This window comes from Lissotriton vulgaris, chromosome 6, assembly GCF_964263255.1.
Source record: "Lissotriton vulgaris chromosome 6, aLisVul1.2, whole genome shotgun sequence".
Lineage (NCBI taxonomy): Eukaryota > Metazoa > Chordata > Amphibia > Caudata > Salamandridae > Lissotriton > Lissotriton vulgaris.
In genome coordinates, this window is record NC_141694.1 from 734,794,983 (window position 1) to 734,817,371 (window position 22,389).

The window sequence follows — 22,389 nt, forward strand, 5'->3', positions numbered from 1 at the left end:
TCTATCGCCCTCCCTCTCTATCTATCTATCGCCCTCCCTCTATCTATCGCCCTCCCTCTATCGCCCTCCCTCAATCTATCTCTCGCACTCCCTCAATCTATCTCTCGCACTCCCTCAATCCCTCTATCTCTCGCACTCCCTCAATCCCTCTATCTATCGCACTCCCTCAATCCCTCCCTTACTCTATCGCCCTCCCTCTCTATCTATCGCCCTCCCTCTATCTATCTATCGCCCTTCCCTCTATCTATCGCCCTCCCTCTATCTATCGCCCTCCCTCTATCTATCGCCCTCCCTCCCTCTATCTATCGCCCTCCCTCCCTCTATCTATCGCCCTCCCTCCCTCTATCTATCGCCCTCCCTCTATCTATCTATCGCCCTCCCTCTATCTATCTATCGCCCTCCCTCTATCTATCGCCCTCCCTTACTCTATCGCCCTCCCTCTCTATCTATCTATCGCCCTCCCTTACTCTATCGCCCTCCCTCTCTATCGCCCTCCCTCTCTATCGCCCTCCCTCTCTATCTATCGCCCTCCCTCTCTATCTATCGCCCTCCCTCTCTATCGCCCTCCCTCTATCTATCTATCGCCCTCCCTCTATCTATCGCCCTCCCTCTATCTATCGCCCTCCCTCTCTATCGCCCTCCCTCTCTATCTATCGCCCTCCCTCTATCTATCTATCGCCCTCCCTCTATCTATCTATCGCCCTCCCTCTATCTATCTATCGCCCTCCCTCTATCTATCGCCCTCCCTCTATCTATCTATCGCCCTCCCTCTATCTATCGCCCTCCCTTACTCTATCGCCCTCCCTCTCTATTGCCCTCCCTCTCTATCGCCCTCCCTCTCTATCGCCCTCCCTCTCTATCTATCGCCCTCCCTCTCTATCTATCACCCTCCCTCTCTATCTATCGCCCTCCCTCTATCTATCTATCGCCCTCCCTCTATCTATCGCCCTCCCTCTATCTATCGCCCTCCCTCTCTATCGCCCTCCCTCTCTATCTATCGCCCTCCCTCTATCTATCTATCGCCCTCCCTCTATCTATCGCCCTCCCTCTATCTATCGCCCTCCCTCTCTAGCGATCGCCCTCCCTCTCTAGCGATCGCCCTCCCTCTCTAGCTATCGCCCTCCCTCTTAGCTATAGCCCTCCCTCTCTAGCTATAGCCCTCCCTCTCTAGATATCGCCCTCCCTCTCTAGCTATCGCCCTCCCTCTCTCTATCTATCGCCCTCCCTCTCTCTATCTATCACCCTCCCTCTCTCTATCGCCCTCCCTCTCTCTATTTGTCGCCCTCCCTCTCTCTATCTGTCGCCCTCCCTCTCTCTATCTGTCGCCCTCCCTCTCTCTATCTGTCGCCCTCCCTCTCTCTATCTGTCGCCCTCCCTCTCTCTATCTGTCGCCCTCCCTCTCTCTATCTGTCGCCCTCCCTCTCTCTATCTGTCTCCCTCCCTCTCTCTATCTGTCGCCCTCCCTCTCTCTATCTGTCGCCCTCCCTCCCTCTCTCTATCTGTCGCCCTCCCTCTCTCTATCTGTCGCCCTCCCTCTCTCTATCTGTCGCCCTCCCTCTCTCTATCTGTCGCCCTCCCTCTCTCTATCTGTCGCCCTCCCTCTATCTATCTGTCGCCCTCCCTCTATCTATCTGTCGCCCTCCCTCTATCTATCGCCCTCCCTCAATCCCTCTATCTCTCGCACTCCCTCAATCCCTCTATCTATCGCACTCCCTCAATCCCTCTATCTATCGCACTCCCTCTGTCTATCGCCCTCCCTCTCTATCTGTCTATCGCCCTCTATCTATCTATCGCCCTCCCTCTCTCTATCTATCTACACCATGTAACTTGCCTTATCTGCATACTCTCTGCTAATTTTATGTTATCAATTTGCAGGATTATGGCGGTATGCAGAGACCTGGAATTGTTGTCGACTACCAGACAAATCTGGTATTTGGTGGGACTGCTGGAAGGTGGATGAAAAGAAAGATGATGCAATCGCTTAATAAACCCATTGGAGGGGCGTTTGTCGGCAAAAAACCTAAATTGAGAAAACCTGGATCAAATGGCAATGCAGTCAAAAAAGGTATGTTTCTGGATAGAGGTTTCGCCTGGCGATCCGCTGCACAGCAGCGTTCGCGCAGGCGAAAACTTTTGTTTAGCAGTATGGGTGCTTTGTCCCACCTGCTCTTCCATTGGCTAGCTCCATAAATGGAGGCTAGCCATTGGAAGGGACATCTGTCTGTTATTGCCCTCCCTCTATCCATCTATCGCCCTCCCTCTATCTATCTATCTATCGCCCTCCCTCTATCTATCTATCGCCCTCCCTCTATCTATCGCCCTCCCTCTATCCATCTATCGCCCTCCCTCTATCTATCTATCGCCCTCCCTCGATCAATCTCTCGCACTCCCTCTATCTATCTGTCGCACTCCCTCTATCTATCTATCGCACTCCCTCTATCTATCTATCGCACTCCCTCTATCTATCGCACTCCCTCTCTATCGCCCTCCCTCTCTATCTATCGCCCTCCCTCTATCTATCTATCAATCTATTGCCCTCCCTTACTCTATTGCCCTCCCTTACTCTATTGCCCTCGTAAGGGAGAATGCGGTTCCAAGTCTAGCCGGTGCCATTCAGCCGCCGCTGTGTGGCTGGCACCAGAGGGTAGGTCCGACGACAGGGTATGTGGGGTCCGGTTAAACAGTTTTCGTTTAGCTGGCACCGATGGGTGAGGCGCACAGCCTGGGATGATGACGGGCTGGGTAGACTGGGTGTGTGCGCTGCTACCAGAGGGCGAAGTTCGAAGATTATGTCGCTGGCGGGCAGAGATGGGGTCTGATGGCCAGGGTGCAGCTGGCATACGTCTGTGGCTTTCACTCGATTATTGTGCACCCTCTGCCTGCCATGCTCTTCTGCGCTCTTCTCCCTGGCAGGCTACGGCAGCCAGGGCAATGCCTCATTGTCTTTTGGGAGTGGTTGGCAGGTTGGCGCTCTCTTGTAAACGCCAGGCGCGCCGCCCAGCGGCTGCTCTCTGAACTGCCTCCTGTTGAGTTCAGACGGAACCAGCCTTTCCCTTTTCTGCCTGAACCTGGTGCCCAGAGCAGGCGCCCGTGGCCCGCCCGCATCCATCCCCCCCGAGGCCTGGGCCGAGGCTGCGCCGGTGGAGCCGCATTCCAGAGGAGCCAGACCCGGCCGGCTCCGAGCTCGGATTCCTTCAGAATGCAACTTCCGGTTGGGCGAAGTTTGCTGTGATGGAGCGCAGCAGGCAGGTGTTGTAGTTACTCAGTGAGTGTTTGTCTGTCGGAGGCGTCCTGAGCCGGGATATGGCGGACAGAGAGCTCACCCCCTCGCTGCCACCCCTTCGGCTCACGAACAGGTGGGCGCTGGATTATTTTGTAATACTGGGCGGGTGAGATGCGGAGTCGGTGCTGGATGAGAGCGAGGTTTAGACGAACGAGTGGCTGGGATGAACCTGAATCTCTCACCCTGCACTGGACCTCCACACCCGTCACTCACACTGGACCCCGGCACCCGTCACTCACAAAGGACCCGATCACCCCTCATTCACCCCCGCACACGTTATGCACCCCCGCACACGTTATGCACCCCCGCACATGTTATTCACCCCCGCACTGGTCCTCGGCACCAGTCATTCACCCCTACACTGGACATTGCCATCACCACAGGACCTCTGCAGGAATCACTCACAACTACACCATGTCTGCCTCCCGCCACTAAACATTGAATCTGAACACCCCCACTCACCCCTAGATCTGAGCACCTGCTACTCACCCCTGGACCAGAGCACCCGCCACTCACCCCTGGACCAGAACACCCACCACTTACCCCTGGACCAGAGCACCCGCCACTCACCCCCTGGACCAAAGTACCCCTACTCACCCCTAGATCTGAGCACCCGCTACTCACCCCTGGACCAGAGCACCCGCCACTCACCCCTGGATCTGAGCACACGCCACTCATCCGTGGACCAGAGCACCCCCCAGTTGAAAATTAACTTAGGTGAATCTGAAGGAGCTACATTTTAAGGTGTATTTCAGAGTGCACAGTCTGTTACGATGAGACCCAGGGGCTTATTATGTCTGTGGTGCATTGAACCTTGGGGGCAAGTCAGAAAAGCTCACTATATCCTCGTTGGCTATTATTACTAAACCTTAGGCTTGCATTAGAGTCTAATGGGCCTCTTTCACTTGGACGCGACGTCTTGCTTGTATCTGATTTTGGATATTACATAAAATGTGACAATCGTGGCAGATCTGGTATTAACATTGGTAAATATTTCAGGAGTTACTGGCGATTAAATTGTGGAAACATGATTTCTGGTATTTATGATGCAACTCTCCCCCCAGCAGCAAAGGGAAACTGGAAACCGTCTCGTAAATTAGGCGCGTTTGCTATCCTACCTCCAGGCTATTTCAAGCAATAATTGTTTAATAAATAGTTGAAATATTGATTTGTGACAGGAGGAACACGCTGTAGAAAATGTGACTCTAGTATGTAAGGCATTATGTATTGCGATAGGAATGGGGAGCTCACAGAAGTCCGCGCATACTTCTTATCCTTTGAATACACACACACACCCACCCACTAAGCAATCTGTATCCTGTGCTCTACTCATTCCCCACACGCCAGATTCCTACTCACCTTTCACCCTCAGCTCTTACCTGTGCCCTCAGCTCTTACCCCTTTGCCCTCAGCTCTTACCCCTTTGCCCTCAGCTCTTACCCCTTTGCCCTCAGCTCTTACCCCTTCGCCCTCAGCTCTTACACCTGTGCCCTCAGCTCTTACACCTGTGCCCTCAGCTCTTACACCTGTGCCCTCAGCTCTGACCCTGCCCTGTGCCACACATTGAATTGGAGATCTCTGCCTCGTTCACAGTTGCTAGATGGACCATATCAGTAATATTCATTGGCAGTCTGGGATGGGACAAAAACCTGACTGGAGGTGGTAGGGGGTTTTTGGGGAACTTGGACGATCACATTGTCACTGTTAATGTGTACTCTCCAGCCTGGCACGCTGCTGCAGCCGGTGACTGCTCCTCTGAACTCTTCTCTCCTTCCCAGAGCTTAACACCAAGAAGCTTGGCTTTGACGAGTTCTTGCCCATGCTGCAGACAATTGCGAAGAACAAGGACCAGGGTACCTACGATGACTTTGTGGAGGGGCTGAGGGTCTGCGACAAAGAAGCCAATGGCTCTGTGATGGGCGCTGAGCTGCGACATGTACTAGTCACTCTGGGTAAGAGGCCATTTTGGCACAGTACTATTTTCAAGGCAGAGAGTAATTGACTGCTGAACTCCCCAGCCCCCCTGCAGTATTCAGGGCCCCCCTTTCTGATTCCGAGCTTAGATTTCTACCCGCGTCTGGATATTACAGTTAATGTGCCCTGTTTCAGCCTTACAAAGTGTCCTATCAATCTCATTTAACTGTACATTCTTTTGGGGCGAGGGAGGATGGGGACATGGTTGGGTTACAAGTGGTTTTTGGATTGCCCATTCTACAGGCTAGAGCTTTGACTGACTAATAGTTAGTCTTGGTGAGCCATGTCCTGGAAATTGGTGGCGTCCTTGTCTTGTGGGTAGCGGCCTCTTCAGAACATCTGCTCTGTCTGGTTTTACCCTGGTGGCTGGCTAGTCTCACCAGCCAGTGCTGCTTCTGTGGCGGAAGTGTATTTGGTGGGTAAGTGCTGGGTCTGAAGCTGTGCGAGCTGCTGCATTCTTGGCAGTTAATCTGGAAGGTGTTTGATCGAAGCCTGTGTGCATTTTTGTCCTTTCCTTTGTGCAGGTGAGAAGATGTGTCTGTGTGTGGCTCTGTCTCTGTGTGTGGCTCTGTCTGTGTGTGTGGCTCTGTCTGTGTGTGTGGCTCTGTCTGTGTGTGTGGCTCTGTCTGTGTGTGTGGCTCTGTCTGTGTGTGTGGCTCTGTCTGTGTGTGTGGCTCTGTCTGTGTGTGTGGCTCTGTCTCTGTGTGTGGCTCTGTCTGTCTGTCTGTGTGTGTGTGGCGCTCTGTCTGTCTGTGTGTGTGTGGCGCTCTGTCTGTGTGTGGCGCATAGCGCTCTGTGTGTAGCGCTCTGTGTGGATAGCTTCTTTTGTCGGCTCTGTGTGTGGGTGGCTCTGTCTGTGTGAGAGTGGCTCTATATGAATGTCAGTGCAACCCATCACGTCATTAACAATTACAGACCTTCACATCGCCAACACCTTGGCATTGGTTTGATAGTTGAAATAATTGGGCAGTGTGGTGGTTATAATATTAATTATGTGTATCTCAAAATAAAGGCTTTGTCAATGTGAAGGGCATGTCTTTGAAATTGGATGGCCTCTTCTCCCTATTTCTTTTTTTTCCAAATCCTTGGGCTCTCTCATTGACCAATCTGTGTCCTTCAAAGGGCATGTCCTGAAAAGAGCACAGACATCGGAGTCCCAGCTTACATTAAAGCACATTATCTGCTCGCCTGGTCTCTTGGCTGTGCTCTTTTCCCTTGGGGGTTTCAGGTCACGGCCTGCTTGGTGGGGTTTGATTGCTTGCTTGTGGAGGGAGCGAGATTGCGGGTCATTCCCTAATAAGAGTCCCTGGTGTTTTTTAAAAACGCTTATCTGGCACACCCTGGTGGCAGAGTAGTTTCTAAAGGGTTTCTGTCCACATTGAATGCCTTCTCTTCTAGGTTCCAACCAAGTTATTGTAGTTGAACTAGCAGTATGTGTATAAATTAACGTTTATTTATCTAAAAAAAAATCCAGGCTTACAAGGAACAAATAAAAAGGGAGAGCGTACTCACTGCTACAAGTATCCTAAACAACCCAACAGTCAAGTCCCGGTACGAACAGTATGCAACGGTAAGATTTTTAGGAGCCATATCTGAAGACATTGAACCTATTGCCTCAAGTTGAATAATTGCTTGGCCAGTTAAATCGGCAGTCCAACTTTTTCTATGAGAGTTACCACAATGGTGAGTGACCATGCCTTCCAGAATTATTGTTCTGACTACTCAGATGTCTGTCACAATTAAAGTTTTACAACCCACTGGGGGGGCGTGCCTAGCTGAGCAGCGAGATGGCTGCTTTCTGAGTGGGCTCCGCCGGCTACTCTGACAAATCCTTAATTAATCCTTCTCCTGGTGAGTGAGGACCCTGAACATCCACGAGATCGAAGCCTGTAACTTGGGGGATCACTCGGCTCGGGTCTGAGACGCATCGTCAAAGATCCTGAGGAGCGGAGGCGTTCCAATCACTGGCCGACCTGCGCGCCCGCTCTGCTCCCGGCCGGAAGTGCCGGCCTCTGGGCGTCGCTGAGGACTGCAGACCGCGGCTGAGTGGGCCTCCAGAGACCCGGGGACCCGCCGTGCTGTAGCAGATAACTGTGTCGGGGAGGAAGCTGTGACCGTCCGAGGCACAGGTGAGTCCCGATCGCGCAGTTGTTGGGGACTGACTGCTGTGATCCTGGGCACCGCGGTGAAAGAAGACCGCCCCTGCTCCGACCGGGACTCCAGAAGGGGCGCCGCGCTAAACGTGAGTCTGCACCCGGAGCTGTGGTAAGCGATCCGGGAACCGGGGACTTCGCTGGGAGACAGGGACACCATTGGTGAGCGGCACATGAGGGATAGGGCAGAAGCAATGCGGAGCTGAGGAGGGGCGAAGTCCGGCCTGAACCCGCCCGCAAAGCCATTACTCCTGACATATCGGCTGCCGACCGTTGTTGTGAACTGTGTGCCGGTTGAACGCTGCTGCTCCCTGCTGCCCGGGTCCCCGGGTCTCCATTGCACTACTGGCCCTGCAGCCTAATTAGTCGGCACACTACCGCACTGCCTCACTACTTGAACTCCGGTGCCCGCCATTTTGTGCCTTGGTGCTGTCTTGCCTTTCACGCTGCAGCTACACAGCAAAACTGGGCAGTCTCGCCATTTGAGCTCTACACTTGGCCGGAGACTTGATATCATTTGGGCCGGGCGGGGGCACCTTGACGACAAGGGTTCCATCACACGCACATTACTAAGAAAGACGCGGAAAGGCGCTGCTCCCTCGCGACGCTAGCGGACACCTCCGAGCCTCGAAGATGGGAAAAACGAGGCAAAGCAACCCAAAATTAGCTTTGACAACAAGAGGCCCCAAAAGACACAAACGTCGGAGTTGGAGGGCGGCGCGTCGTCGTCGCAGGGACCACCGCCGGACATAGACTTCGGGGCACTTATTATGGAGGTGAGGTCCAGCTTGAAGAGCATTGACGCTAAACTCGACAACATGGCTTCGCAGCTGGAGTCTGTGAAAACTAAAGTGGACGCCCACGAGACCAGACTGGACTGCCTAGAAAACAGACAGACTGAATGCTGCGAGTTCCAGACTCAGGCCAAACAACATATCACGTCCCTGGAGCGGGAAATAGATAATTTACGCGCCAAGACAGACGATTTGGAAGCGCGCTCCAGGAGGTCCAATATCCGAATTACGGGTATTCCAGAGACAACAAACATTGGCAAGATGGAGACGTTTGTGTCAGACCTTCTACATGAACTATTTGATCCTCATTTGTCCCCAGTCTTCACGGTCGAGAGAGCGCACAGATCGCTTGGGAAAAAACCTCCGCCTGGAGCCACACCTCGACCCATCCTTGCTAAATTGATCAACTACCAGGATAGGGACCTCATCCTGCGCTTGGCGAGAGAGAAGGGTAGGATCACGCACCAGGGTAATACCATCTCCTTCTACCCGGACTTCACCCCTCTTGTGCAAGCGGCCCGTAAGGAATTTCTGCCGGCGAAGAAAGTTCTGCTGCAGGCTGGTGTGCCATACTCTCTACTATACCCGGCGAAGCTGAAGGTACAACACGAAAACACCTTGCATTTCTTCACGGACGCTAAATCTGCGCTAAAGTTCGCTAAACATATTTGCGCTGGGGCCAGGAGAAAATCGCCAAGACTGGAGGATGTTGCGGAAAACCTGAGTGACAATGACTGAAGGGGCCAATACTGTGGAACTGCACAGCTGCACCTTCGCCCCCCTTCGAGTCTCGAGGGGACGCCTGGTTTCCCTTGGGCGCGCAGGTATTGCGTCTGAACTGAGTAAATGGTGGTAAGTCGCTGAGGCGCCCTTGGGCGTCAAACTGAGGCTGCTGGCTCCATGCTCTCTTTGTGGCTGTGGTTAACTGACGTGTTTCGTGGACCCTGGGATGGGAGTTCCGCTGGTCACCAGGAGGTCAAACATTTGTTAGTAGCCACCCCGTGCATACGGGGGTGTACGCTGGGCGCACCACGCCTCATGGGGTGCTTCCCACTATCGCTGATGTTGGGTGTTTCGCACGCCCTGCGTGCTTTCTTTTGGGTTCTTTCACGACCTGATTGGGGGGTTGATGAGGGTGGTGGGTGGTGGGTGGTGGGGGGGGGTTTGACGTTACAAGTTCTAGTTATTATCTGGTGCAATGTACGGCTAATTTGGACTACCTGTTTGCGCATTGTGTTGATTGTCATGATGTGTGGGCGACCTTCCTGCTATGGGGGGTGGGGGCGATCGGAGATAAAACAGTCTCTTCTACACCTGCTCGATGGGAGGGATTAAACTTTGGACTTGGAACATTAGAGGCCTAGGAGATTACAAGAAAGCTCGTTTAATGCATGGCATATTGTCAAGGCATAATGTAGACATTTGCTTCCTACAGGAAACTCATCTTAACTCGACCCCCTCGCCCAGGTTGAAGAATTCCAGATGGGCTCATGTTTACTCTGCTATCTATTCAAATTATGCGAGGGGTGTTGCTGTACTCATACGCAGGGGGTTGGATTGGCGGGAACATTCTCGCGTGCTTGATGTGGAGGGGAGATATGTCTTATTACATGGTTCCTTGCAGGGGCGGCCTATTGTACTAGCTGCAGTGTATGGTCCAAATGTGGACGACCCAGATTTCTTCAGAGGGGTTTGGGCGGAAATTGCTTTACTGGACTGTGGGTCAGTTGTGTTGGGAGGTGATTTCAATATTGTACTGCATGATGAAATGGACCGTAGAGGCGTAAGCAGGCCGACACATATTAGAGCGCGACAGGCAGTCTTAGATGTGATGAAGGAGGGTATGCTTTCTGATGTGTGGAGAGCCAGGCACCCAGATGCCAAAGTGGGTACTTGCTACACTTGCCACAAGGCTACCTGGTCCAGATTAGACTTCTGGCTGGTGTCTCCGGAGGTTGCAACGTGGGTGACAAAGGTTGATATACTGGCCAGGTCGCTGTCAGATCACGCCCCATGCGGATTGGAGCTGCGACCCCCAAACGCTATTCACAGGGCATTCACATGGCGCCTCCCACCACACGCGCTCACGGACCCAGTATTTGTAGAAGAAATTAGAGACGACATAGTCCATTATTTTGCCGAAAATACTGGATCAGTCTCATCTGAGGCCATAGAATGGGACGCCTTTAAGGCTGTGATCAGAGGTCAGTGCATAGCACGGAAGGCGGGAGTCCTGCGTGCCATAAGGGACACGTTAGCTAAGCTGGAGGGGGAACTGAGAGACCTAGACGCTGCCTTTAGTGCTGACCCATCATTGGAGATAGCTGGGGCTCTGAAAACCAAGCTGCTAGCTTTTAATGAGGAAGCGGAGAGGGAAGTACGGTTCCTGGGAAAACGGGCAGAAGCATGCAGATATGGGGAGGGGGACAGGCCGAGCGGAACACTAGCTAGGTTGATAACTCCTTGCACACAATCCAATTACATCCACACCATATATGACAAGGCCGGGAACCTCGCGATGGGCCAAGAGGCAGTACTAGGCGCCTTCGCGGATTTCTATGCCTCCCTCTACACCTCCAGGCAGCCCACGATACCGCCCACTTTGCAAGCCTTTTTGGATTCCATAGCTCTCGTATGGTTTAACAATAACCACCGACAATACATGGACCTCACTGTCACGGTCCAGGACATAGCCCAGGTGATAAAAAGCATGCCGGCCAACAAAGCCCCTGGCCCAGATGGCCTGACAACAGCCTTCTATAAAACCTATGTGGATGAGTTGGCGCCGAAACTGCATACAGTGTTTGTTGAGGCCCTCGAATTGAATTCCCTACCAGACTCCATGCGGGAAGCCCTAATAATTACACTCCTTAAACCTGATAAAGACGAGCTACACCTAGATTCCTATAGGCCCCTTTCTCTGATAAACGTCGATGCTAAAATCTACGCTAAGGTAATTGCGGATCGATTGCAGCCTATGCTGCCTATGATTGCACTCCCTGATCAGTCGGGGTTTATCCCGGGCCGCGCAACATCACATAACCTCAGAACCATTTTTTCTGTTCTCCACTACTTGCATCCATCTGTACAGGCGGCGGTGGTGTTCCTTGACGCCACCAAGGCATTTGACTCCTTAGAGTGGCCTTATCTGTTTAAAGTTTTGGAACGGATGGGCTTTAGCCAAAACTTCATGACCTTGATTAAACTACTGTACACGGAACCTAGAGCTAGGGTGAGTGTCAACGGTCTCGTGTCTAAGCCCTTCCGAGTCTCCAGGGGGACAAGGCAGGGATGCCCTCTGTCACCCCTCCTCTTTGCCATTGCAATGGAGCCGCTTGCGGCTCGGATAAGACAACACCACACTGCAAGGGGCATCGGATTTAGCTCTCGGAGCTTACTAATCTCGTTATACGCGGATGATGTCACCCTATACATCATCAATCCCAAGGACAACATGAATCCACTACTTCGGGAATTCGTGAGATTTGAGGGCCTAGCAGGAGTGTCCATTAACTGGTCTAAATCGGTTGCCTTCCCCTTGACGGACGAGACTAATCGCCCGGCTCCGGACTACCCTTTGAGGTGGGAGACGGACGCTGTTAAGTATTTGGGAGTCTGGGTCAGTCGGGATGTGCATGAGTTGTGGACACTAAATTTCGGGAGGGCGGTAGACTGGCTGGAGGGGAAAATTGAGGTCTGGAACAAACTGCCCCTTTCCCTAGTCGCAAGGATAGCCTTAGCAAAAATGGTGGTTCTCCCCAAATTCTTATATTTGTTCGTGAACGTACCGCTACCAATGACAGCACACTTTCACGCTCGTGTTCGCTCACTATTGCTGAAATTGGTGTGGGCTGGTGGGCAAGCGAGAGTCTCCTGGGACCTACTCACACTACCGCTCCGACAAGGAGGTCTCGGTGCTCCTGATCTGAGGCTTTACTCCCTCTGCGCCCAAGCGCAATTTCTGCACTTCTGGGCCTTCCCTACTCCCTATCAACCGCATGTGGCGGTTGAACTGGCCGTGGTCGCCCCTTTGCCGCTGCGAGTGGCTCTATACGGTAAGGTCTCCTGCCCGTCGCGAGAAGTGGATACCGTGGAGATGATCCGCTGGGCTTGGCGTGAACTGCAGAAGAGAGCGGGTCTCTCTTTGCTTTATGCTCCGGCCATCCCCCTTCGGGGTAACCCGATGCTGCCTTGTCTCACCGCCAGGGGAGACGTCCTCACGATCCGGGGAAAACGGCTGCACACATTCGCTGATTTATATCCAGATGGTACCTTCGTCGAGATGGACACGAACGAGGATGTCCTGCCAGAATCTTTCGCGGACACGCTACTGTACCATTCCCTCCGTGAATCCTGCAAAAAGATAGGACCCCACTTCCCAGAGGAGCCATGCACACTAGACGCCCTCCAGAATCTGCTTTCACGGCCTTCCCCCAAAAAGCTGGTATTGAGACTATATAACTGCATGCAGGAGCAGGCACCGATCACTGAGGCCATGGCCAAACAGGCATGGGCCGCGGATCTGACTGATCAGCTAACGGATGACATCTGGGAGTACTGCTGTAAGCAACTCACGGCACTGTCTCCGAACTATCGACTGCGGCTCATACATTTCAAGTTCCTACACCGCTATTACCGCACGCCGACATTGTTACACCGAATGGGCATCCGCGCAGATGCCTCCTGCTGGAAATGCGGAGGGGAAGATGCGTCCTTTCTCCACGTGGCGTGGAGCTGCCCTAAACTGGATTCATACTGGTCGGAGGTTTTTACAGCCATAAATCAAATTACGCATAGGAATGATACACCAACTCCTCTCCTGGGTTTGCTAGGTTATGTTAAAGACACTGAACCCTGCGACAGGAAGCTACATGCCCTACTCCTTCTCTATGCCAAACGACAGATCGCGCTACATTGGGGTAGGAGGGCTCTCCCCTCATTCACGGGGTGGATTAGAGATGTAACATATGGCCATACACAACTGACACACTACTGGGAGACTATGCCCACCGCTTCCAGACCTATTGATATCTGGGAACGGTTCATACAGTGGGCTAGAGAACGTGAGGGCTCGGACACCCTGGGGAGATCACCGGATTCAGGTGTTTCAGATGATATGGGCTGACTGTGTTCATTACGTGATTGAATGCTTGTTGCTTGTCAGCCCTGAGGTAGTGCGGACCTGCCCTGTATTGTCACACGCCCTAGCCATGCAACCCCATTGGCCCTGCATATGCCGCTGACCCTATCCCCGCAGACCCTCCTGCGGCCCCAGACCTCGGCGAATAGCCCCACTTATCCTCCTCCTCTCCCCCCCCCCTTCCCCCCTCCCCCCCCCTTTTTTTATTCTCTCGCCTACATGTGGAGGAGGTGGCAATCGCCACACCATCACCCTTATCGCGACTCGCCTTTACTCATGACACTCCAGCACAGGTCCGCGCAGCCCTAAGGACGGATGATATGTTGCATAGCAATTCTATGTACTTGCACCGCAGTTTGCTGTTTTAGTTTTTCTGACTGTTGGGGGGGTATGTTGGGAGAAAACAGTGCTGCTGGACGTATCCTTCCTACTGGCCGCGGCGGCGGGTTATTGACCGCTGTTCGCTCCAAGGCGACCTGGTTGCTTCCTGATACATCTGCATGTCTGCGACACTGAGAGAAAAGTAAGATCACTTATGCGCAGGTGTTGTACTGCTCACGACCACGTTACTACTGTTTTATATATATCACTGGGAGTGCCAGCTCCGGCTGGACGATAGCCCTCGGACTGTTTTACTGACCCTTGTGCATTGTATACCTGATAGCGGCCTGCCTCCGGGTTGTTGGCGTGACGCAGTGTACATCATTTGTCTCTTTAATACAGAATAAATGTCTTACACCAAAAAAAAAAAAAAAAAAAAAACGTTTTACAACCCACTGAAAATGCCAAAGGTTCCAGGGACGTTAGTTTCATTTTTACCCACACAACCATAGAAAAGTTAGCACTTAAAATTTTAATAGGTTTTTTAAAAAAAGCAATTGCCCATGAGGGGGTCCCCCCATGTGTCCTATAGGTTCAGGATACCTGTATCCTGACTCGTGTTTTCACACTGTCAAACCCCCAATCTTCCAGGGTATTGGTGAGCTGCCAGTAGATTCAGAGCTATCCGTTGGAGATGTCTGCTTTAAATATAAATGTAATCCAGCAAATTCTTTATTGGTATTTCTAGTAAGTATATTTCTGTTGCAGTCTTGTATTCAACCAGAAATATGGCCATTCTGCAGTTCTACTTAAAAGCGAATTTCACACCACACATGGGTAACCCTTCAGCCACAGGCATAAAAGCATCAACAGCTTACCTTCTCTTTCAATAAAACTTCTCAATCTGCCCAATCTACCTTCTCTTTAGGAATGCTGGAAATCTCACTGGATGGAAAGCAATTTCCTTCAGCTGAACGCTGCAAAAACTGAGGTTCTGCTCTTTGGAGATGCCCCCTCCTCTGGTCACCTTCCTGGTGGCCCCCAGAACTAGGCACACCCCCGACCCCGGCAACCACAGTCAAAAACCTCTGTGTTCACCTTCAACAGTCCCTAAACATGAAGAAACGCGTTACTCACACAGTCTGATCCTGCTTCCACACCCATGGCTTACTAAGGAAAGCTTTTACTTATCTCCCCGACACAACAAGGAAAACCCTAACACAGGCCCTGATACCAAGCAAGCTGGACTATTGCAACGCCCTATTGATCGCAGCAAATGAGTCCTCCTTAAACCAATTGCAAATGATACCGAACACAGCCGCCTGCACGGTTCTGAATGCTCCCCCCAGATCAGCTTCCTCTCCCCTCCCTCATCAGCTACACTGGCTGCCAATACGACAGCGCGTGAAATTCTAGATCTGCTGTCTCACACACAAAGCTATCTGGGGCAATGGCCCTCCCGATGTAGTAGAGAAACTTCGCCGCTATTACCCGGCTCGGACTCTGCGCGCCAGCTCCCAATAGCTCCTCAAAAGCCCCAACATAAAAAAAGGCTAGACCCGGAGGCAAGTCCTTCTCGCACCCTTCATCTGGAATCAACTACAGCTGGCCCTAAGACAGTGTTTGGGCCATCTTAAATTCAGAAGACTCCTGAAAACTGCCCTGACAGAGTGAGGGAGTGAGAGTGGGAAAGGGAGGGAAAGGAGGGAAAAGGAGTGACAGAGTGAGGGAGTGACAGGGGGAAAGGGAGACAGTGAGAGGGAAAGGAAGGGAGGGAAAGGGAGTGAGTGAGGGAAAGGGAGACCGAGTGAGGGAGTGAGAGAGGGAAAGGGAGACAGTGAGGGAGTGAGAGGGAAAGGGGGGAGGGAGTGAGAGAGGGAAAGGGAGACAGGGGGAGGAAGACAGAGGGAGGGGAACAGAGTATGGGAGAGGTAGGGAGAGTGAGGGAGGGAGACAAAGAGAGAGCAAGAGATGTGTGTATCCCGGGTCTGGTGGCTCAGTGGACGAAGGTGTCCGCTGCAGGGACCAGTGATCAACCTCATGGTCAGTTGTGTATTTTTTTGTTGCTCTAGCCATGCCACCTCCCCCACTGACCCCGCCCCCACTGGTGCGGCCCTCGGACACAAACCACAGTGTAAATTTGGCCCCTGAGAGAACGTTTGTGAGTACCCATGACCTATGCTGTGCTTCCAAGCGCTGAGATACCCCCCTGGGGGTGATTCAAGAGCTATACAAATTAAATAAAATCATTAATTAAATCAAACAGGTACACATGCTGCAAACTGATAAGTTAATGACCATCAACAATTAGCTTGCAGCCTGTAATGCTGTGGATGCACTTCCACCCTTCCTGCCTCCAGGGCTCACACTGCATATTGAATGTTCAGATCTGTTTACTCCTTCCTCAGCTTTGCAAATAACACTTCTTCCGTACTGAGTTTCACCCAAAAAAATTGTAGTTTCGCAGGAAATTAATTTCTTGGAAATGTGATGCCCACCCTCAATATTCCAGTCACCGCCCCCTCTGTACAAGGACTCCTCAGAGCTCATGGGCGTTCATAGACCTGGCATGGATTTTTCCATCCTATGGCCTGTCTGGACATACTCTAAAATTTAGAAGTCCTGCATATGTTCTCCCCGTTGTAAGATGCCTTTTCTAATAATACATTCTTTCTGCTTTTTTGTGATCTGAAATCTGAGTTCTTTACTTGCACTGTACACAAGACTTTTGCTGTTACTTTTGTAATAGTTAGTGTGCATTTGTTCTGCAAAATTTTGCTAAAGATGGTTTAAAACTTGTGTTTACTTTTAGGGTGAGAATCCCTTTGAAATCGTTGAACAAACAGGAGAATCGGTAGTTGAGGAAACAACTGATGCGAATGATGAAGACAATGAGCAAAATGAAAAGGAGGACATTGATGGTGAAAACGATGAAAATGAGGAGCAGATAATGTGGAGGCAGAAAGTGCAGATGCGGATGATGCTGCTGACCCAAATGATTACTCTGGGGACTTAACCACCACTGATGAAAACTAGTTGAGAAACTGCCCTGAAAGACCAAACACTTTAGCACACTGCATTGGTGGACTTAAAGAACAATTTTCCGCAAAGTTGAGCAGTTCGTTCACCCTGCATGCATTCCACTTCTGTTTTAATTGCCTATGGGCAAACCGGTTTTATGTTTTGTTTTTTTAGTATATTACGCACAGCAAATGCTTCAGTATTCTTCCAGTGTAAATTGATTTGTTCATGGTTATGTTTTGAGTAATTTTGAGCAGTTGGAGTTCTAAACATTCCAATGTGAATTTTTCCAGTTTTTAGCGCCCAATGTAGTGTTGTATATAATTCAAGCTGTTGTAGCAAAGAAACCCTGATTATGTCCTGCAGTAATAAAGGCTTACAACAAGATTATACACTTATTTTGCACCTCTCCTATGTGGTACTGTCTACCTCAAAGAAGGGGTACACTCAAGGTGGTGTTTTATGCCCGGAGGTAGCGCCCCAGGGGGGAGCACTCGCCTGTTTAATGCTGATCAAAGGCTCTTTGCTGAGGTGTGAGATTGGAGAGGGTGCCGAGGGTATTCTGGGTGACGAGGTGTCACTGTAAGGCCTGGTAGCCTCTACATAATCAGCAGAGGTGAGGATGGGAAGAAACATCCGCTCTGCCTATGGGGGCCTTGTGACACCAGCTGGGTGATTCACCCACCGAGGTGTTCCTTTCTTGCTTTAAAGCGTTCGATTTGTTTTGTGTTTTTTCTGCACTTTTATTTAGCGCGAACTCTATCGGAAGGTATTGCAGCGCTTTAAATAAACACTAGTTACATCACACAAGGTCACTTTTTAAACAAGAAAAACAAGCATTTTCGGAAATTATGTAGAATATTCCATTTGTGGAGTGCTGCAGTCGGGGCCGGAGCTGAATTTTAATCAGGGGGGGACTGCAGTGATGGACTGCAGTGTGTCTGCTGTTATACCAATGGCATAAATCACGCCGAGCCAGACTCTGCACCCACAGGCACCAGCTCCCGACTGTCAGGGTGGTCGGGAAGCAGCAGGAAAGGTCAGAGGTGCCAGGGAGAGGGGGCTGGACACACAGGAATGGAGGAACCAAGGAAGCAAGAAAGAGCGGGGAAGACGAGGGAGGAAAGGAGAGGAGGAAGAAAATAATATGATAAGGAAGAAGGAAGAGGGGCGAAGACAGGGATAAACGGAGGAGGGGGTTATGAGGGAGGAGAACAGAAGTGGATTGACAGAATAAAGACTACGGAAGTAAAGCGCGAAAACGAAGGAAGCAGTAGAGGCGGGCATGCAGGGTGGAAGGAGTAGAGGGGAAAGATCAACAGGATAGAAAGAAGAGAATGGAAGGAATAAAGACTGGAAGCTGCACATTGGGGACAGAAGAAATAATGAGCAGAAGTAGAGACGGAGAAAGGCAGACGGACAGAGAAAGAGACTGAAGAGGATGCGGCAATGTTGGAAAGAACGAGGAATGAGGTAAGAAAGAGAAAACCGGAGCGAGAACAAGGATGGTGGAATGAAGAAGAGGAAATCAAATAAGGAAGGCAGTAATAAAGAAGATATGAGAATACAGGTGATGAAGTTGTAGAAAATATGGAGGAAGGGGAAGAAAGGAGAAAGTACACCAAAGCATGTAAGAAAATAAAAGATGCATCGAAGATGAAGAATGGGAGACAGGGAGATTGACAGAGAAATACATGAAGGAGGAGACTGAGAGAAGGAGATAGAAATGGGAGGAAAGTGAACAAGTCAGTGTAAAGTGGTAGGTGGAATGAAGCACCAAAAAAAAGCGAGAAAAACTAGCTCTGGCATTGCGCGGAGTGGGGCGGGGGAGCGGCTTCCTTTCAAGTCTGATGCCGAGGCATGGTGTGGGATGTGGCTGGCGATGTGCACGCGCCTGGCTCACATGAACTGAATTGAATCCGCAGTTTGGGGAGACTTTTCGGAAGCCTTACTATAATCTCGCCGAACAATGCTTACGCATTGGTTTAGCGAGACCTAACAATTAATGTGTTCGTCTCTAACACAACTGGTGCTCATGTAAAGCGCTCTGATGCCTTCAGGTCTAGTTCGCGCCCCCCCACCCACAAATGTATAAACTTCACACAGGATGACTTCCTTCAGGATGTCCTGCACTGCTGCAAGCTCCTCAGTCCAGGGCGGCACCTCTGAAACTCAATTCTTGCAAGAAGAATTGACATCCACCTCAAATTGTGAAAGCCTTCAAACCTGGCTGTTTATAGTTCCTTGAAGCTGTGAGACAGCATGCTGCTGAAGCACAGGGGATACGGGTTTGCAGTCACAGAGGTGTAGTTTGGTCAGTAAGATTGGGGGTGTGAGCTTCAGATTTCCCAACAATTGCGCTGGCATTTAATGTTAGTATACATTATACAACAAGCAGGGTGCATGAGAGGGGCTAAAGTGGCAGTGGAAAGGGAGACAAATGAGGATGGGTAGCGGTACTAAGTGAGAGAAAACACAATATTTTGTAAAATAACCAACATTTATGAAGACTTTTAAAACAGAGAGGAGACAGTGTATTTTTTGTCTGCATGTATGCAAACATTCCTGGTGAAATCCGACCGACACCTCACCATACCCGACTTAAAGCATCTGTACCCAACTATTTACCAGAAAAAGCATTTATTAGGGGGCTGTAGCACCACAAACACCCCTCCAAAGATACGGGGCCCAGATCTCAGGATGGGACCTAAAGAGGTCACCAGGCAATCTATCCAGCCCCAGTGCTTTACCCAGTGCCAGTCTCTCTATTGCGCTGACCACCTCCCCAAGGCTAAATTCCAATCCGTCGCCAGATTGGGATAGGACGGCAGAAGCCACATCATTGGAACCTTCGAAGATATCTTCGTAGAGCTTACCAAAGTGGTCTTCCCACACAGAGGCTGCAATGTTGGGCTCCACTGCAGTTTTTGGTTCGCCGGTACCAATGTTTACCAAAGACCAGAATCTCCTAGAATCCCTCGTCTCTAGGGCGAGAGAGAGATCCTGCCATCTGTCCCAGTCCCACTCTGACCTTGCCTGCGCCATCATGTCCTTATATTCCCGCCTAAGCTCAGCGACCTTGCCCCTGTCTGTTCCAGCTTTTATTGCTGTTATTAACTCAGACTTGGACTTTTTACAGTCTGAGTTATACCAGGTAGAGGTTCGAGTCTTTTGCTTGCGCTGCACTACTTCCGGGAAAAGAACCTCACCCAGAACGCCCACTAACTCTTCGTGGATTAAAGCTAATTTATTATTAAAGTTTTGAAGTCTGGGTTGGTTAATTAAATTATCCAAGTCCTCTAACTTGGGGAGTGCTAGCTCATACAATTTCCTAATGCTTTCTTGCAAATTTACCAGTTTCTCCCATTTTACCCTACGCCTGTTGAAGGTGAGAACCAGGTTACTTAGGTCCTCCCTGGTCTCAGCGGGCTGCGGTCCCACTGCAGCTACAGGATACACCATGTCTAATAAAAGTGAATTGTGGTCACTGTCCGTTCGTGCAACTACTTTAAAATCTTTAACCTTGGACCACAGGCTAATATCTACGAAAATGTAGTCCAGCCGCGATTCCTGATCCTTCCTGTTAAAAGTACATATTGAAGGGGTGTCTGAGATTGTTCGCCCATTGCAAGCCCTTAGAGCAAAATTAAGTGTCAAAGACATAATTTGCACTGCAAGAGGAGACCAAGATTTGGGATGTGGAGATTGACACACCGGAACACCCCAAAAGTCATCTTCTGCTGTGAGTGCGCCTTCCCTCAACCCTTCCAGTGGTTCGAAGTGACTATTGAAGTCTCCACCCATCAGTATCTTACAGTCTTTGGGTAGTTGGCCCAGAAAGGACGAGAGATCATCAAGTGTAGGTGACTCCATGGTGGGACCAACTGGACGAAAGTACACATTTATGATTGCTAACTTAGGGGCATTGGGCCATTCGAGCAAGACACACTGTATGTCCTGGGAGGACGTAACTACATTCTCCACAGTGCATCCAATGTGGCTGGCTACCCACACCGCCAAGCCGCCCGAGGGTCTCCCCTTGCCACTCCAACTGGCCTTGATTTCAAAGGTAGCATATCCCATTCTGTACAGGGGTTCCCTAGCCCAAGTCTCTTGAAAGAGACAAACATCACTATTAGCTACTAGGACATCCCAGTCATCAGTATGTATTTTGTTGGCAATGCCCGCAACGTTCCAGGACAGAACCTTCAAAATTACGAGTAGAGTTTTAGATTTGGAGGCCAATGACCTAATTTTAGCGTGATGAGTGACCACTTGCGCAACAGAGGAGCCTTGTGATTGTGTTAGTTCCTGATTATGTGAGGCAGAAGATATTGAAATCGGATCAGGCTGATCTGTGGGTATCAGAGCGTGGGCATGAGTACTACCAGGTAAAATGTTATCTTGTGCCCACGCACTGTAGAGGGTTGGATTATCTACACGGGGCATTTCATGTTCCCGAATGGTTCTGACAGCACTACTTCCCACAGTCCCTTGCCCTTCAGTCCCTTGCCCTTCGACATTCACCTGAGCTGAAGACTGAAGAATCTCCCTTGTGGCCAAGGAGTGACCACCCTGGGCAACCAGGCACCATCCAGCGTTTAGTTGCTTCGACAGTGAAATGGATCCCAAACAAAAAAAATAAGCTCCTGAGTGGCGCCGTGTCTGGCTGCCATAATTGAAGACACATGGGCTTTGGTGCGCATAACAAACACCAATAGGCCGTAGGCGGAGTTAAGCGACCCCCTATGGCCTATTGCGTGTTTTGTTATATAACAGCACGCATGCAAAGCCAAATCACAATGGACCTTGAAATGCACATGCACGACCTATGTGGAATTTCAAGGTCCATTTTTGAAACCCTAGTAAAAGTGCTTTTCGCTCGCTTCGCTTGCAAGCCCTAAAAAGGTGAAAAAGATATCGTACCTGATGAGAAGACACTGGGGTAACACTCTTTTGTCCAAAACTGAAAAGATAGTGCAGAAATTATATGTTAGAATGATTAAGGAGCTGCAAAGAGGGTATACAAACACCATCACCCTAGTCAAAACACACTGTCAACCAAGATTAGGCCTGTATAAGTTCCCTTTTGACTTAGGGAGTACACAAAACAACGGGGAGCAGAAATACTACCTGCTACCCATCAACGCCAGCAAAACCCTAGTCAACGCACACTGGCAAACTAGAACAGGCCTGTATAAGCTCCCTTTTGAGTTAGGGGGTACAGGAAACAACAGTGAGCAGAAATACTACGCCAGCCAAACCCTAGACAACACACACTGGCAAAGTAGATTAGGCCTGTATAAGCTCCCTTTTGAGTTAGGGGGTACACAAAACCACGGGGAGCAGAAATACTACCTGCTCCCCATCCACACCAGCCAAACCGTACACAACGCACACTGGCAAAGTAGATTAGGCCTATCATCACTGGATAGTATGTATGAAAAGGCCATTATCAATAAGGGAAAGTAGAGAAAAACCCTTCCCCTGAGGAATATTCTGATTTGGGAGGGAGTGAACGGAATACCTAACGAGAAATATTGGCTCAAGCCTATCCATTCACCCTCTGTTGGAAAATAATAGTCTAAAACCCGGTCCATTGGAAAAACCGAGCGAAAAATCAATATGCACACATTTGGTATAAGAGCGCCCGCCATGTGGGGAAAATTAACCCCACAGCAGAGTCCCGTGTCATATATCCAC

At 50.5% G+C, this 22,389-nt stretch overlaps 1 protein-coding gene across 1 annotated transcript; it reads left to right on the forward strand.

Moving 5' to 3' along the window:
- Positions 1 to 3,303: 3,303 nt before the first annotated feature.
- LOC147707927 (myosin light chain 3, skeletal muscle isoform-like) lies at positions 3,304 to 17,076 on the forward strand. The gene is made up of 5 exons (XM_086926727.1): positions 3,304 to 3,356; positions 4,283 to 4,383; positions 5,062 to 5,235; positions 6,732 to 6,827; positions 16,478 to 17,076. Exons 1-5 carry the CDS (start codon positions 3,304 to 3,306, stop codon positions 16,480 to 16,482), a joined length of 429 nt encoding a protein of 142 aa, XP_086782853.1. The 3' UTR covers positions 16,483 to 17,076.
- Positions 17,077 to 22,389: the final 5,313 nt, after the last annotated feature.

What these genes read in the sequence shown, in the direction of transcription:
- LOC147707927 (XM_086926727.1), top strand. Translation starts at nt 3,304, where the DNA reads ATGGCGGACAGAGAGCTCACCCCCTCGCTGCCACCCCTTCGGCTCACG. An exon ending in CCCCTTCGGCTCACGAACAG is followed by an intron (nt 3,357 to 4,282) that starts GTGGGCGCTGGA and finishes TAAATATTTCAG; the next exon opens with GAGTTACTGGCGATTAAATT. An exon ending in GAAACCGTCTCGTAAATTAG is followed by an intron (nt 4,384 to 5,061) that starts GCGCGTTTGCTA and finishes TCTCCTTCCCAG; the next exon opens with AGCTTAACACCAAGAAGCTT.